The following is an 18,359-nucleotide window of genomic DNA, read 5'->3' on the forward strand; positions in this document are numbered from 1 at the left end:
GCCGGGCCACTCTGCACAGCGTGCTGGGCCTGGAGGCTGCAAGTCGGGACCCCCGCCGGTCCCCCCAGAAGGGAACCCACCCACAGGAGAGCCCCCAGCCCACATGGGCACAGCAGCTGCTGTGAACATAACACCCGCCCTGAGCCCAGCCTGCACGTAGAGCGTGCCCCTGGGGATCGGGGCTGTGCTGGCTGAGGCACTCAGGCCCGAGAGGGTCTTCCAGGTCCCTGGTGGAAAATTCCAGGACAGGAGTGACACGGACTCTCACGTCCAGGCTGCAAACGCAGCCACGGCAGGAGGAGCCTGGGAGGCAGCGTGTCAGCGGCCGAGAAAAGAGCTGGACGGAGGCCCCTCTGGACCAAGGGGTGGCGCCGGGTGCCGGGCGCTAAACACAGAGCCCCTGGGACACTCCACAGGCGGACGCGCCGGGACGAGAACTACGCGACGACTGCGGGCACCCTGCTGTCCTGACGTGCGGGTCTGTGGGGTTTTCATCCATGGAAGGGGAGCCCAGGCGCCCACCGAGCGGGACACGTGCCCCTATGGGCCGCACGCCTGTTCTCACCGTGATCACATCACCCCGGCGTCGGCAGTTTCTCAGACGCGTGACCTGACCTGGAGCGCCGACCCTCTCTGCCCACCCTTCCCAGGACAGATAACGCACACTGGGGCTTTACGTTCTTCGTTATAACACACGTGGCCACGAGTGTTTCCAACTTTATAAACTTAACTCTGAAGGCTTCTAACAGGCTCTTCTGTCCCACACGCTCCTCCCCCAGCCTTCACGTGTCCCCAGTGTCCCGGCCTCGTGACACCGGCTCTGTGCTCCAGCCTCCCTCTGCCCGACTCCAGGGTCACTTCTGGTCCCACATGTGCCCTGTGGTCTGACTTGTCTGCCCGACAACCCCACCCCACGCAGCGGCCAAGCCTGACATGCCACTGGATCTTCTCTCCACGTTTCTGTGTCATCTGCTGTGTCTTTAAAACACGTGGCCCACTGGAGAAGGGAATGGCAAACCACTTCAGTATTCTTGCCTTGAGAACCCCAGGAACCATATGAAAAGGCAAAAAGATAGGACACTGAAAGATGACCTCCCCAGCTCGGTAGGTGCCCAATATGTTACTGGAGATCAGTTATTTCTAGAGAAATAACTCTAGAAAAAATGAAGGGATGGAGCCAAAGCAAAAACAACACCCAGTTTTGTATGTGACTGGTGACGGAAGCAAGGTCCGAAGCTGTAAAGAGCAATATTGCATAGGAACCTGGGATGTTAGGGCCATGAATCAAGGCAAATTGGAAGTGGTCAGACAGGAGACGGCAAGAGTGAACACCGACATTTTAGCAATCAGCGAACTAAATGGACTGAATGGGTGAATTTAACTCAGATGACCATTATATCTACTACTGCGGGCAAGAATCCCTTAGAAGAAATGGAGTAGCCATCATGGTCAACAAGAGAGTCCGAAATGCAGTACTTGGGTGCAGTCTCAAAAACGACAGAATGATCTCTGTTCGTTTCCAAGGCAAACCATTCAGTACCACAGTAATCCAAGTCTATGCCCCGACCAGTAACGCTGAAGAAGCTGAACGGTTCTGTGAAAACCTACAAGACCTTGTAGAACTAACACCCAAAAAAGATGTCCTTTTCATTATAGGGGACTGGAATGCAAAAGTAGGAAGTCAAGAAACACCTGGGGTAACAGGCAAATTTGGCCTTGGAATACGGAATGAAGCAGGGCAAAAGGCTAATAGAGTTTTGCCAAGAAAATGCACTGGTCATAACAAACACCCTCTTCCAACAACACAAGAGAAGACTCTACACATGGACATCACCAGATGGTCAACACCGAAATCAAACACTGAATCAAATGAAAGACAGCTCTTTATAGGAGTAATTTTGCAGTTATTAAGTAAGAGAGGAATCAAAGTTAAAAAAATCTACCATTCAATCATTTTTTTCATTTGTATAAGAATAGTGTCCTTGGTTTCCAGAAGAGGGTATTCTTAATTTAGATACTTGGGTGAAGGTAAAAAAAACAAAAACAAAAAAAAAAACAACTAAAAACTTATCCTATAAATATGATTAAAAATGTTCTGGACCCTCGTCATGAGGCTGTGGGATAACCTATGCGAGAGGCTATAGCGGTGGATGGTAGTGGGTCTCCACCTTCTGTGCAGATCGTATTTTCTGCCATTGACGAAGAAAAGGAGGGAGACTGTGTTCTACCTCCCGAGGAGTGAGAGGGCTTACAGGACGCTGCGGCCGGGCGCCCTGGTGAGCCCCCTTCCCCCTCTACACAAACCTTTAAAAATTTATCCAACAATTTCTGATTTAAGGCGACTACCCCACCTCCGCTTGCACCTCCCAGGGCCTAGGAATTCCCCAGTTTACATCCAAAGCCTCCCAGACCACTGCCTAAGGCTGAAAAAGATAAAAAAAAATTTCTTTTAAACTAAGGAGCTTTTCAAGAATACACAATATACAGAGCCTGCTCCTTGCAGAAAAACCCCTCAGGGGGGCCTCACCCAAGCATAAAAAAAAAAAAAAGGAGAAAAATAAAAAGAAAAAAGGAAAGAAAAATAATCGTAATAGAAAAGGATTCTACAAACAAAAAGTGTTTCTCTTATGACCAAGCAGAACGGTAAGGGGATTTAGCAACAGTATTAACCCCTAACATGCTGGTTGCTCCAATTCCATCGGGAGTGGCTGGCCCCCTGTCTGAGGGCCTTGTAGGACTTGTGCTAGGGTGTAGTTCGCTTTCTTTTCAAGGAATTTCGGTGGTGCATGGTGTAGTAGATTCTGATTATATTGAGAAATTAAAGGTTTTGATCTCACCGCCTACTAAAACTGTGCAAATTAATAAAGGTCAGAGAATAACAGTTTTTGCTTTTACCTTACATCAGACAAGAAAAACCTTGACTTCTCAAGCTAGGGGCCCCAGAGGATTTGGATCTAGTAATCTAGTTTTTGGGTGCAGGAAATTACAGCTCCAAGGCCTTTAAAAGATCTTTTAATTCAAGAAAGTAAAATGTCAGGGCTATTAGACACAGGAACAGACGTCTCTTAACATTTCTGGGAAAGACTGACCCAGCTCCTGGCCAACACATACTACTGAAAATGAGTTGGTGGGATTAGAGAAAGTGGTATGCGGGGTGGGAATGCTGTAGAGAAAAAGGTGAGGGAGAGTTTAAAACCTTGAAGAGTAGTGAGTTCCCTGTTGCTGGAAGTATTCAAGCAAAGATTAGATGGTTGTTTGTCATCTAAAAAGCTATAGACCAGATTTACGTTACAAAACGATAATTGGAGAAGCTTATAAAGATGTTGTGCAACACCTCTTTACTTGCTTCTCATATTTAGGTCTGCCAAAAGTTTTGAAAACTGATAATGCCCCTTTGAAGCTGCGGAGAGATTGTTTAATAACTTTAAATGATTTCCAAAAATTATTAGGGGACATTAATTGCATACGCCCACATTTAAAACTGACTACTGTAGATTTAAAGCCTTTGTTTGATTGTTTAAAAAGTGATCCTAATTCCAGTTCTAAGAGAAAGTTGACTAATGAGACAGAGTTGGCTCTTGTTTAAGTAGATGAGACTTTAAATGATCAGTTAATTAGGACTGATATTACCAAAAGATGAGATTAAATTATTCTTGCCCCAAAACATACACCTACAGGGTGCTTGTGACAAAAAGGCCCATTGGTTCCATCTACCAGTGACCCCAAGAAAAATAGTTTTATCTTATCCCAGCTTGGTGGCACAATTAATTATAAAAGGAGGAAAAAAGAAGTGTGGAACTTTTTAGAAAAGAAGTAGCAAATATAGTAATTCCATTCAATAAGGATCAACTGCAAGTCTTTTACAAAATAGTGATGATTGGCAAGTTGTCCTCATAGATTTCAGGGGTCAAATTTTGTTTCATTTGCCCTCAAGCCCCCACAGTAGTTAAAAGTTCAAAAATGTTAGACTGGCAGTTTGAGGATACCTGTGGAACTTTCCAACCCTATGTAGTTCCTACGCTCCCCTTTACCCTATGGGGGAGGGACGTGCTGTCTCAAATAGGAGATACTCAGAGAAGGGTTTTCTCAATTTCTTAGTTATCAACAGGCGGTACAATTAACAATACTTTATATATTGTTATAAATACATAATATAAATATACTTGCCTAATTACAGTTTGCCTAATTAGGTATGGGTATAAATAAAATATAATAAAGGTATACCTAATTCTATTTATGGATCTATACTTAATTAATTTGTATATAAATTAATATGTATACTGTATATGCATATTATATATATACTGTATAATTAAATATATATTGCAGTAATATAACGTGTGTGTGGCTGATATTAATTGGTATGGATTGATGTGCTGTGATGATATATGTTCTGTATACTGTATAATTATATATGTGTGACATGTATTATTGCAGTACATTGGTTTGTGTTGGTTGGTATTAGCTGTGTACATGTTGTATTGCTGTAATATATATTAATTAATGTATTAATTATAAAGATTAATTAAAGTATATTGATTATGTCAATAAGTTTATACTTGTTGCCATATATAAATACCTTTTGCATTTAGGTATATCTGTATACCAAAATGAGATAAGAAGGTTATACATTTATTATTTAAATTTATACAGAGACCTAAACTAAACATTAGACCTAAATTAACATATCTCTAAATTTATGTTGTTAAAATGTAAATTTTAAAAATTTAAAAAATTAAATTGACAACTGCTTGACAATTCCTTTGCCATAAAACCCCCGTAGGTGTAATTGGGGTAACCAGACAAAAAATTGGTTTTATGGCAAAACGGCCCCCTAGAGTGGGTCCATCTTCCCGCTCAAACTAAAAAAGTAGCGGCCTCTTATCCAGGATTGAGAGCTACTTTGATATTAAAGGAAAAAAGGGGAGCATTGAATTATTTGGTAAAGAGCCATCAGAAATTGTAATTCCATATAATAAGGAACAACCTGATGCTCTTCTAATGTTTAAAAATTGACAGATTGCTATAAAAAACTATTTTGGTCAAATTTTTACATCATTTACTTTCACATGTTTTGCTAAATTTTATATCCAGACATCCAGTTATTTTTCCTGTCAGACGTAAACAATCTCCTGTTCCAAACACTCAAATAGTTTTTACTGACGGGTCAACAGACAGTAAAGCCTCCATAGTTACTAAAAATCACCAAAAAGTTTTAAAAACACAAAAAACTTCAGCTCAAAGAGCTGAAATAACAGCAGTCATAGAGGCTTTTGCTATGTTTGCAGATGAGGAATTTAACCTTTATTCTGATTCTCAGTATATTGTCAGGTTGTTTCCACACATTGAAACTGCGGTTTTGCCTGAAAATAAGACTACCATATTTCATTTGTTAACTAAATTACAGCAACAAATGCCTTTAATGATTTGGCTGACTTGTTAACCAGAAATACAGTGGCTACTGTGATTGAGGAGGCCAGAGCCTCTCACTTACTTTATCATCAATATGCTACTGCTTTAAGATATCAATTCCAAATTCCCAGAGAGACTGCTCGAGAGATTGTGCGTTCTTGCCTACACTGCCCCACTGTTTATAATAGTCTACCTGTGGGAGTTAATCCTCGCGGTCTCAAACCTAACGTACTCTGGCAAATGGATGTAACTCATGTCTCTTCATTTGGAAAACTGTCCTTTGTTCATGTAACTGGAGATACCTTTTCTCATGTTATTATTGCAACTGCTCGTACAGGGGAAGCAATTAAAGATGTAATACAGCATCTCTTTACTTGTTTTTCATATTTGAGCCTACCAAAAGCTTTGAAAACTGACAATGCTCCTGCTTTTACTTCTAAGTCTTTTCAGGAATTTTGTATAAAGTTTCAAATTATACATAATACAGGCATCCCTTATAATCTCCAGGGACAAGCCATTGTGAAAAGAGCACATCAAATATTAAAAATCCAAATTCAAAAAATTAAAGAAGGGGAGTTTAAGTATAGTTCTCCCCATCAAATCTTGCAACATGCTCTTTTCGTAATAAATATTTTAAATACTGATTCAGCCGGAACTACTGCAATGCTTCGCCATTTGTGTCCGGAGCAATTGAATGCAAAACCGTTACTCAAATAGAAGGACCTCCTCTCAGGACAATGGAAGGGTCCTGACCCATTATTAACTAGCGGTGGAGGATGCGCTTGTATTTTTCCACAGGATGCAGATTCTCCAATTTAGATCCGGGACAGGCTGATTCACCATGTTGCAGTCCCCCAGACATCCACTTCCCTCATTGCTTCGATCACAAAAGAGGAGCCCGCCGGAAGGGGAGGCAAGATAAACATCGAGATCCCGGCGAGACTGACGAGGCTGCTGCAGCGTGAACTCCCACCAGAAAATAACCCTCTCCTTAAGTTTTTCTCTTTACCAGCGATTCTGGAAAACTTAATTACAGTGACTTTCACTGGTGGACCCAATGCAGCGACTCGTGAACAATGCGTGCTCTCATCTTGTTTAAACCCTCAGTATAATGCTTGCTCCTTTGTAGTGTTACAATGTCCGCCTTATGATGTAACCACTTATTGATATGTTAATTTTGGTCTTGCTGTATTACAACAACTACAGGATTTAATGCGATCGTGATGGTTTGTGGGCTTGCTTATCCTGGGAATAGCAGCTTTAATAACCACAATTGCTTCTGTTACTGTGACAGTAATATCACTGACTCAACAAGTGCATACTGCCCAATATGTTGACACCATGTCTAAAAATGTTTCTCTAACTCTAGCAACACAGGAAGCTATAGATAGAAATTAGAGATGAGAGTAGATGCCTTATAAGAGGCAATAATGCATACTGGGACTGATTACAGGCTTTAAAAGTGAAAATGGCTCTGTCTTGCCACGCTGATTACCGGTGGATATGCGTGACATCTTTAAAGGTAAACGAGACAGATTATGAATGGGAAAAAATCAAAAATCATATCTCAGGTGTTTGGAACAGCTCTGACATTGGCCTGGACTTAGGGAAACTTCATAATCAAATACAGACCCTGGAACACTCTCGACTGGATTTTATGGCCGCTGGAAGAGCTAATGACTTTTTTCACACCTTCTCTAACTTTATTTCTGGAAAAAACATTCTGTCTAATCTTCTCATGAGCATTTTTCCTTGTATTATCAGGATTCTTTGGCAGAACATTCAGAAGCTCACAACTGAGCCGCATCTGGCTGTTTTAAGAAATAAAAAAGGGGGAGATGCCGGGAGCAGGAGCTCCGCCCCTGGCAAAGGTCATGAGGAAGGAGGCTCGGCATACACAAAGGCGGGATCGAGCCTCAGGAGTCCCCCAGGAAATTCTCGAGCATCTGCCCCCAAAACCAGAGTCTGCCTACTTTCTGCTTTGTGCTCTCACCTACACCTCTGACTTTATGGGGGGCTGTCCCCCACTACCTCTCTCTGAAAAAAGAGTTAACTTACAGCTCCAGTTAATAATTCCTGGGTGTGACACTGTTTCAACCTACAAACTCCTTTGGAAGTCCTCTAGCCTGCCTGAATAGGTTTTTCTGGCCACATGTGATTGTTCAGAGCCTCCCAACTGTGAGAGGCATGAGATGTTCTAAACTGTCTGAATACAGATTCCTTTGAGCAGTTAAAAGATTGATGAGAAATTGTATTGGTGAAGGGTTTTTCACTTGTTGGGCCAATGTTTGCTGCTAAGTTTCCATATCCCTTACCTGCTGTGTCCCTGGCAGTGTATTGATTAATATAATTGGTGTAAGTAGTAGCTTTAATGTTTGTAATCTTGGACCCTTGAGTTAATTCTTTTTCTTGTTATAGCCCACCACACCTTTGCCCTATAAGAATGCAACTTTATCTAATGCTTTTGGAGGGTGGCGCCTGACTTTAGAATAATTACCTTAGAGAAAAATAAGTTTCTTAAAATGTTAACAGGCCTCCGGGCCAGAAGATGATGCAAATCACCTAAACTTTTGCATAAGATAAATTTGCAGGAAGAAAGCCTGGCTTACTGCATGACTCTACCCCTTCCCCCATTATCCTCTATGCATAACTTAAGGTATAAAAACTACTTTGGAAAATAAAGTGCGGGCCTTGTTCACCGAAACTTGGTCTCCCCATGTCGTTCTTTCTCTCACCTTCTGGCTGAATTATTCAGCCTCTTTTCTCCACTGAATTTCCTCACTGAGCTATCCTTATTCTATTACTCTTTATATCCTTAGTTAACATTTAATTAAGCAGTTGTTTCCTGATCCTCGCCGACACTGTCCCCGCTTCGAATTCCCTGGATCCACCGGGGCTGGACCCCGGCAGAGAAGCTCCATACAGTCAGCAAAAACAAAACTGGGAGCTGACTGTGGCTCGGATCATGAAATCCTTATTGCCAAATTTAGACTTAAATTGAAGAAAGTAGAGAATCCCACTAGACCATTCAGGTATGACCTAAATCAAATCCTTTATGATCATACAATGGAAGAGACAAATAGATTTAAGGGACCAGATCTGATACATAGACTGCCTGATGAACTATGGACAGAGGTTCATGATACTGTACAGGAGACAGGGATCAAGACCATGCCCAAGAAAAAGAAATGCAAAAAAGCAAAATGGCTGTCTGAGGAGGCCTTACAAATAGCTTAGAAGAGAAGAGAAGTGAAGAGCAAAGGAGAAAAGGAAAGATATACCCATTTGAATGCAAAGTTCGAAAGAATAGCAAGAAGAGATAAGAAAGCCTTCCTCAGCGATCAGTGCAAAGAAATCAAGGAAAACAATAGAATGGGAACAACTAGAGATCTCTTCAAGAAAATTTGAGATACCAAGGGAACTTTTCATGCAAAGATGGGCTCAATAAAGGACAGAAATGGTATGGACCTAACAGAAGCAGAAGATTTTAAGAAGTGGTGGCAAGAATACATAGAAGAACTGTACAAAAAAGAGCTTCACGACCCAGATAATCACGATGGTGTGATCACTCACCTAGAGCCAGACATCCTGGAATGTGAAGTCAAGTGGGCCTTAGAAAGCATCACTACAAACAAAGCTAGTGGAGGTGATGGAATTCCAGTTGAGCTATTTCAAATCCTGAAAGATGATGCTGTGAAAGTGCTGCCCTCAATATGCCAGCAAATTTGGAAAACTCAGCAGTGGCCACAGGACTGGAAAAGGTCAGTTTTCATTCCAGTCCCAAAGAAAGGCAATGCCAAAGAATGCTCAAACTACCGCACAATTGCACTCATCTCACACGCTAGTAAAGTAATGCTCAAAATTCTCCAAGCCAGGCTTCAGCAATACGTGAACCGTGAACTTTCAGATGTTCAAGCTGGTTTTAGAAAAGGCAGAGGAACCAGAGATCAAATTGTCAACATCCACTGGATCATGGAAAAAGCAAGAGTTCCAGAAAAACATCTATTTCTGCTTTATTGACTATGCCAAAGCCTTTAACTGTGTGGATCACAATAAACTGTGGGAAATTCTGAAAGAGATGGGAATACCAGACCACCTGACCTGCCTCTTGAGAAACCTGTATGCAGGTCAGGAAGCAACAGTTAGAGAAGGACATGGAACAACAGACTGGTTCCAAATCACAAAAGGAGTACTTCAAGGCTGTATACTGTCACCCTGCTTATTTAACTTCTATGCAGAGTACATCATGAGAAACGCTGGGCTGGAAGAAGCACAAACTGGAATCAAGATTGCCGGGAGAAATATCAATAACCTCAGATATGCAGATGACACCACCCTTATGGCAGAAAATGAAGAACTACAAAGCCTCTTGATGAAAGTGAAAGAGGAGAGTGAAAAAGTTGGCTTAAAACTCAACATTCAGAAAACTAAGATCCTGGCATCCGGTCCCATCACTTTATGGCAAATAGATGGGGAAACAGTGTCAGACTTTATTTTTTGGGCTCCAAAATCACTGCAGATGGTGATTGCAGCCATGAAATTAAAAGACACTTACTCCTTGGAAGGGAAGTTATGACCAACATAGATAGCATATTAAAAAGCAGAGACATTACTTTATCAACAAAGGTCCATCTAGACAAGGCTATGGTTTTTCCAGTGGTCATGTATGGATGCGAGAGTTGGACTATGAAGAAAGCTGAGAGCCAAAGAATTGATGCTTTTGAACTGTGGTGTTGGAGAAGACTCTTGAGCTGTCCATCCTAAAGAAGGTCAGTCCTGAGTGTTCATTGGAAGGACTGATGTTGAGGCTGAAACTCCAGTACTTTGGCCACCTGATGCAAAGAGCTGACTCATTGGAAAAGACCCTGATGCTGGGAAAGATTGAAGACAGGAGGAGAAGGTTATGACAGAGGATGAGATGGTTGGATGGCATCACCGACTCAAAGGACATGAGTTTGGGTAGATGCTGGGGGTTGGTGATGGACAGGGAGGCCTGGTGTGTTGCAGTCAATGGGGTCGCAAAGAGTTAGACATGACTGAGCGACTGAAGTGAATCTCTTTACAACAGAGCCCTTAAGGAGAAGTCACTGGACCCAAACGTATGACACTGTAAGTCGCACGTTGAGGAAGCTGTAACCTGCATAACGAAGCCGCCCTCGTATCGGGACAAAGACTCCCAAGTCTGTGGAGACTCAGTCAGCAAGCAGGGACCCCTGTTCAGTCCTGGACGGTGCTTCCTCCAACTACGACCCAGAGACTCATACGTCTGCCTGGCTGCAAGTGCAGACAGACAGAAGCAAACACCCACTAACAACCTTTATCTTCTACAATATGTCATAAATCCTTACAGCCACACATCCATTCAGCATCACGTTTCAAAAATTTTGACTAGGGTCTGCTATGTACTTAGGCTCCATGTAGCTAATGGTGAAGTTTAAATGTAAAGACAATAAAATGTGAAAACTGTATCCATGGTTAAAAAAAAAAAAGGCAAGATAAACATTTTTACAGCCCCAGTGCCTTCCGGAAACGCTGGCAGCAACAAGTGCATCTGGTGGTGTGAGAGGGTGAGAGTGGAGAAAACACTTATGAATGAAAGACAGACAGAGCCCAGCGTGGTCCAGGAAAAGTCTTGTGTCTGTTTAACACGTCTGGGTTAAGTGGGGTGGGGGGGGCTGTCTTTACACGCGGGTCACCGTCACAGTGGCAGCAACACGGCCGTCCAAGCGGCTGCCCGGCGTTCTCCAGTGTGCCGTCCTGTTGCCAAGCTCTGCCCAAGGGCTCTCGTGTAGGCAGTGTGAGTGATCACGGTGGACGACGGGCTACGGTTTAGTACTAACTGCAATCCCTGGTCTAAACGACAGTCTCATACACGTTGCAACTGAGCTATGCTTGAAGCATACTATGACACGGAATGCAAACAAACTCTACACGGATTAAACACAGGTGCTCAGACCCCCAGAGCTGAGCCTTCAAGATCAGAACAGGCTCTGACTATGGCCCAAGTCCCCCACCTTGGATTCCCTGCAGCGACCGTACAGATAATGACTGCTCGCTCCTGTCCCGGGACAGGGGCTGCCCTGCCCGACTCGGCGTCCGCCCCAGGCGCCTTCTGGGGTCTGTAAGTGAACAGCCTGTGTCTCCCGCCCCTCTGGGTGCCCTGCCTGCCTTCCATCAAAGCGCTCTGGGGCTTTCCCTCCCCAGGCTCCCTGCTGCCCCGTGAGGGTGCCGGGCGCCCACTCAGCAGGGCACCATCTGTGTCCTCTCCACACCCCCGGGGCAGGAGTCCAGCCCGGCCCAGCCCGACCCTTGAGAGAACAGTCAGCCCCACCCCAGGCGCCGAGGCCTGTCTGCTCTGCGGGGCCGCACAGAGGCTGCCCTCTGCTCTGTCCCCTAGGCAACAACGCAGTTCAGGAGTTCCGTGTAGAGAGCTCCTAAAATCCCTAAAGTTTTAAGCCAGGGTCCCCGTGAGCCTAGGCCCCCACGCTGTGCGGGGTGAGGCCACGGCTCCCCGGGCTGTGACCCCAGCCGGTCCGCTTACCTTCCCCCTCGTGCAGGGCTTTCTGGTCCCCGACGGCCTCGGGCACCAGCTTTCCGTAGCTGTGCCCCTCACTGTTGGCAAACTTGACTGTGTCGAAGTACACGGACCCGTTTGAAGCGTAGCTGGAACACAAAGCCGTCGGGGAAGGCGTGACGAGCTGCCCGGCTGGCCGGCCTGGGGACCCAGAGGCCATAGGGGTCCGCTCCGCACCCTGTGCAGCAGGCCGGCCAGCAGGCTGTTCCAACATGGCCACCGAGTGGGCCAAACGGGGCTGTGACGAGCGTGGCTGGGATGGGGGCCCCCGACTCCCCAACAGCCCGGCCTGTGCCCTGCCCCCTGCCCGGGTGACTCTGCCCTGCATGCTGCCCTCGCCTCTGCCTGCCAGCCCTGACCCCCAGCACCTCGCCGTCTGACTGCATTTGGAAAAAGGGCTTTTACAGAGGAGCTCGAGTTAAAACGAGGCCTCCAGGGTGGGCCCTGACGCAGCAAGACTGGTGTCCTTTTAAGAAGAGGAGCCGGGGGCTCAGGGAGGGACGAGGGGTGTGTGCCCTCACAGGACCGCTGCAGCCGCGTGGTGGCCCTTCCACTGCTCACGTGCCGTGCAGCTCTGAGACGGGAGCCCAGGGCCGCCACCGCCCTGGCGGCTCCCTGCGCCTCCCTGCTCCTCTCCAAGCCAGCGGAGACCCGCGCCCCTGGGCACACCTTCCTGGAGCCTTGAGCTCACCCGTAACCGTTGTCCACGATCTTCTGGACAAAGTCCACGATCTCTGGCACGTACTCACTAACCCGGGTCAGGACGTCCGGAGGGAGGACCTGGGGACAAGGCAAGCCCGGCTCCAGAAGCCTGAGCACCGCTGGGCCCCGGTGCCCCGCCCCTCCCCCATGCACCACCCCCAGCCCCGCTGTCTTTTCAAAATGAATTTGCACACGCAATGAAGAGGGTCTGGATCCCGAGAGGGCTTCAGTCACGGGGCCCTCGGCCCAAGAGACCAAGGTCAAGACCATCTGCGACACTTACATTCAGGGCGACACTTACGTTCAGGGCTTCCATGTCTTTGTGGAACTCCGCCTCCCAGAATTTGGGCAGTTCAGAGAAAATAGAATTGTCCGTCACCTCACTGCCGTGCATGGAATCCAGCCAGTCAGAAAGCACATCCTTTGCTTCTTCCAGCAACGCCTGAAGAAAAGGAAGCAGGATGTGTGCACCCGCATGCAAGTTCCAGGGCCCACGGCGGGCGCGGTCTACGCGCGTCCGTGTCTGCCTCACGCGTACAGACTCGCCGTGCACGGCCAGCACCTGACCCGGGAGGAGACCCCAGAGCTCCCACGGATGGCCTGGCCGTCCAGAGGCTGGAGCTCTGACCACGTGCCTGGAGGGTCAGGGTGGGCCTGGAGAGGCCCAGCACTGCGTCAGGGCTTCCTGGTGCAGGGCAAGAGGGCACGCGGTGTGGTCACCGACGGCCGGGACGCCTGCTGGAGGGGAGGTTCAGAGCAGCAGACGGAGCTGCGATCCAGAAGCAGGTCTCCGTGCCCAGGCCGCCCTGCCGGGCACGTGCCATCAGCTGAAGGCCCCACGTCACGACTACAATGACGCAGCATCGGAACGAGTCATGTCCTGTCACGGCGGTCCTCACGCCACACCCAGAAACCGCCATCTGAGACACGATGAGACAGCGTCAGGGCTGCGCCCCAGCCCCAGCGACCCAGCGGCCCCGGCGCTCTGCCCTGGAGGATCCAGGGCTTCGGCTCCTTAGCTAGAGCGGCGATGGGTATGCAGACGGGCAGGCAGTCTGTGCTCCAGGTCTGTGCTCCACCTTCGGGGGCGCAGGCACAGAACAAGGCGGGAGGGAGGGAGCAGGGACCCTGGAGGGCAGAGGTGGGTGGGGCGGCCCCGGAGCAGCCCCCAGACAGAGCAGAGCTCCTGGGAAACCTCCCAGGACCCAGCTGGTGCCCAGGGCGGGCAGGCAGAGGCGGCAGGGCTCCAGGGAGGCAGGCGCTGTCAGGCTGTAGCTGGAAGTGAGCTCTGGGCCTGCCCCACGTGAAGGGGCAGAAAGCCCACCGCTGCCGGCAGGATCAACACAGAACAAGACAGAGCAGAGGAAGGAGGTCCCAATCAAACGAACGCCTAGATTATTCATGTGTTTCAAAACACAAGATCAAAGGGGAAATAAAAACCTATTGAGAAGCAAAAGAATGTCAATATAGATAGAAGCAGCAAAAACTTTACTTAGAGAAAAATTTATGGCCTTAAATGCTTAAACCAAAAAATGAGCTAAACTCCTAAGTGGTGAGAGAAAAAGGAGCAGAATAAACCCAAAGAGAAAAGAATGAAACAGGTAGCAGAGATGGGGCAGCGGCTGATGAAACAGGGACTCGGGCTCCAGCTCCGCCTCCCAGTGAAAGCCGCCATCCTGTTCCCACAACGACTGAAAGGGTGTCACGCAGAGAGGAGTCAACCACTCCTGGTGGATCCGTAAGGGAGGACGGAGAAGAGCATCACATGATGATAAAGGGGCCGACTCTACACGGAGACACCGTGACCCTCGATACGTACGCACCTCACAGCAGAGCATCAGACACAGCGGGGCAGACACCGACAGAGCTACAGGAAGAACAGATGGATCCAGCGTCACGGCTGGAGACTAGTGCACAGATCCAGAGAATCAGAGGGAACGGCCGAACTCAACACCACCATCAATCAACCGGACGTAACTGACACCTGTGAAGAGACTGCTTCACCCACCAACAGGAGGAAGACACATTCTCCTCCAGTCACGTGGAACAGTTCCCAAGAGAAAGCAGACACTTGGCCACGAAACACACCCAGAGACACTTAGAGCATCTACCAAGACAGAGGGCCCTCGGGCCATGAAACATACCCAGAGACACTTAAGAGGAACAGAAATCAAACAGTGTGTGTTATCAGATCGCAGTGAAATTAAACTGGAAGCCTACAACAGAAAGGTAACTGGACTATCCCCCAAACACACAGAGATTAAACAACACCTTTCTAAATAACATAATGGCCAAAAAAGATACCTCAAGAAAAAATTTTAAATACTTAGAACTCAAAGAGAATGAAAACACAACTTATCAACATTCACGGGACGCAGCAAAAGCAGTGTTCCGAAGAAATTTGTAACGCAGAATGCGTTTCTCAGAAGAGAAAGATACCTGAAATCAGATTTTACCTTAAGAAGCTAGAAGAGGACAGTATCCCTAATACGGGAACCAAAGACACTACAAGAAAACAGTCTCTCTCACGAACATAGACTAAAAAACCGATAACAAAATATAGCAAGTTGAATCTACAAAAGCATAAAGAGAATCATATCCCACAACCAAGCTCATCACACGCATGCAAGCCCGGTTCAACTTTATAAAATCAAACACTGTAAATTATCACCCAACAGATCAAAAAAGAAAAACCATATGACCATATCAGTATCAGTATCGTCTCCTATCAATGCAGAAAAAGCACTAGACAAAATCCAACATCCATTCACGACAAAAACCCTCAGTCAACTAGGAAGAGAGGGGCGCTTCCTCAACTTGACAGAAAACAGCTACAGAAAGCCCGCAGTTAGTATCAGACGTAAGGGCGAGAAACGTGACGCCTTCCCATTCAGAGGAGGTGTAATGCAAGCGTGTCCCCTCTCATCACTCTCCCAACATCGAACTGGAAGTCCCCGCTGATGCAATCAGTCAAGAAAAAGGGGGGGAAAAGACACAGATCTTCATCAACTCATGACAGGATTATAGATCCTTCTTAAGTTGAAAATACCATTAAGCTGAAGAATGTATTTAACACCGCTCACCTACCAAACATCCCAGCTTAGCCTGGTGTGCCTCAGACAAGCTCGGAATGCACTAGCCACAGCTGGAAACCCACTTAACACCGATCCTGCTTTGTAATTAAGAGCTGAATGCCTCATGTCACGCACTGAGTGCTGTACTGAAAGCGAAGACCAAAATGCGTGTGTGGGCACAGAGCCACTGCAGGCGTGTGTGGGCACAGAGCCACTGCAGGCGCGTCAGGGTTTGGTTTTTAATGCACCACTGTTCTTTTTATTTACTTGTTTATTTAAGGCTGTGCTGGGTCTGAATTTGGCAATAAGGAGTTCATGGTCTGAGCCACAGTCAGCTTCCAGTCTTTTTTTTGCTGACTGTATAGAGATTCTCCATCTTTGGCTGCAAAGAATATAATCAATCTGATTTTGGTGTTGACCATCTGGTGATGTCCATGTGTAGAATCTTCTCTTGTGTTGTTGGAAGAGGGTGTTTGCTATGACCAGTGTGTTCTCTTGGCAAAACTCTGTTAGTCTTTCCCCTGCTTCATTCCGTATTCCAAGGCTAAATTTGCCTGTTACTCCAGGTATTTCTTGACTTCCTACTTTTGCATTCCAGTCCCCTATAATGAAAAGGACAGCTTTTTGGGGGTGTTAGTTCTAGAAGGTCTTGTAGGTTTTCAAAGAACCATTCAACTTCATCTTCTTCAGCATTACTGGTCATGGCATAGACTTGGATTACCGTGATATTCAATGGTTTGCCTTGGAAACGAACACAGATCATTCTGTTGTTTTTGAGTTTGCATCCAAGTACTGCATTTCAGACTGTTTTGTTGACTATGAGGGCTACTCTATTTCTTCTAAGGGATTCTGGACCACAGTAATAGATTTAATGGTCATCTGAGTTAAATTCACCCTTTCCAATCCATGTAGTTCGCTGATGCCTAGAATGTCGACATTCACTCTTGCCATCTCCTGTTTGACCACCTCCAATTTGCCTTGATTCATGGACCTAACATTCCAGGTTCCTATGCAATATTGCTCTTTGCAGAATCGGACCTTGCTTCCATCAACAGTCACATTCACAACTTGGTGTTGATTTTGCTTTGGCTCCGTCTCCTCACTCTTTCTGGATTTATTTCTCCACTGATCTGCAGTAGCATATTGGGCACCTACCGAGCTGGGGAGTTCATCTTTCAATGTCTTATCTTTTTGCCTTTCCATACTGTTCATGGGGTTCTTAAGGCAAGAATACTGAAGTGGTTTGCCATTCCCTTTTCCAGTGGACCATGTTTTGTCGGAACTCTCCACTACGACCCGTCCGTCTTGGGTGGCCCTGTATGGCATGGCTCATAGTTTCATTGAGTTAGACAAGGCTGTGGTCCATGAGGTCAGATTGATTAGTTTTCTGTGATTGTGGTTTTCATTCTGTTGCCCTCTGATGGAGAAGGATAAGAAGCTTCTGGATGGGACAGACTGACTGAGGGGGAAACTGGGTCCTGTTCTGATGGGTGGGGCCATGCTCAGTAAATCTTTAATCTTTTAATGATTTTCTGTTGATGGGCAGGACTGCATTCCTTCCCTGCTATTTCAGTCAGTTCAGCTCAGTCGCTCCGTCGTGTCCGACTCTTTGCGACCCCATGAATCGCAGCACGCCAGGCCTCCCTGTCCATCACCAATTCCCGGAGTTCACTCAGACTCACATCCATCGAGTCAGTGATGCCATCCAGCCATCTCATCCTCTGTTGTCCCCTTCTTCTCCTGCCCCCAATCCCTCCCAGCATCAGAGTCTTTTCCAATGAGTCAACTCTACACATGAGGTGGCCAAAGTATTGGAGTTTCAGCTTCCGCATCAGTCCTTCCAATGAACACCCAGGACCGATCTCCTTAAGGATGGACTGGTTGGATCTCCTTGCAGTCCAAGGGACTCTCAAGAGTCTTCTCCAACACCACAGTTCAAAAGCATCAATTCTTCAGCGCTCAGCTTTCTTCACAGTCCAACTCTCACATCCATACATGATCATTGGAAAAACAATAGCCTTGACTAGACGGACCTTTGTTGGCAAAGTAATGTCTCTTCTTTTTAATATGCTGTCTAGGTTGGTAATAACTTTTCTTCCAAGGAGTAAGTGTCTTTTAATTTCATGGCTGCAATCACCATCTGCAGTGATTTTGTAGCCTAAAAAAATAAAGTCTGACACTGTTTCCACTGTTTCCGTATCTATCTGCCATGAAGTGATGGGACCAGATGCCATGATCTTTGTTTTCTGAATGTTGAGCTTTAAGCCAACTTTTTCACTCTCCTCTTTCACTTTCATCAAGAACCTTTTTACTTCCTTTTCACTTTCTGCCATAAGCGTGGTGTCATCTGCATATCTGAGGTTATTGATATTTCTCCCGGCAATCTTGATTCCAGCTTGTGCTTCTTCCAGCCCAGTGTTTCTCATGACGTGCTCTGCGTATAAGTTAAATAAGTAGGGTGATAATATACAGCCTTGACGGACTCCTTTTCCTATTTGGAACCAGTCTGTAGTTCTATGTCCAGTTCTAACTGTTGCTTCCTGACCTGCATATAGGTTTCTCAGAGAGGCAGGTCAGGTGGTCTGGTATTCCCATCT

The 18,359-nt window shown here is 46.4% G+C and overlaps 1 protein-coding gene across 8 annotated transcripts in view; it reads right to left on the reverse strand.

The window, feature by feature from the left end:
* CARS1 (cysteinyl-tRNA synthetase 1) overlaps positions 1–18,359 on the reverse strand; it is a 52,187-nt gene that overhangs the window by 12,082 nt on the left and 21,746 nt on the right. For all 8 annotated transcript variants that reach the window (XR_015157623.1, XR_015157624.1, XR_015157625.1 and 5 more), the window contains exons 8-10: positions 12,990–13,130; positions 12,678–12,766; positions 11,954–12,075 (exon numbers count right to left, since the gene is read on the reverse strand). Coding sequence is in view for 3 of the 8 variants with exons in the window: in XM_086383889.1 (XP_086240015.1) it covers positions 11,954–12,075; positions 12,678–12,766; positions 12,990–13,130 (352 nt within the window). In the remaining 5 variants the exon portion in view is untranslated. The remainder of the gene's footprint in view (positions 1–11,953; positions 12,076–12,677; positions 12,767–12,989; positions 13,131–18,359) is intronic.

This window comes from Bos grunniens, chromosome 29 (genome assembly GCF_055505025.1).
Source record: "Bos grunniens cultivar Pamir isolate PY7600 chromosome 29, Bosgru_T2T1.0, whole genome shotgun sequence".
Taxonomy (NCBI): Eukaryota; Metazoa; Chordata; class Mammalia; order Artiodactyla; family Bovidae; genus Bos; species Bos grunniens.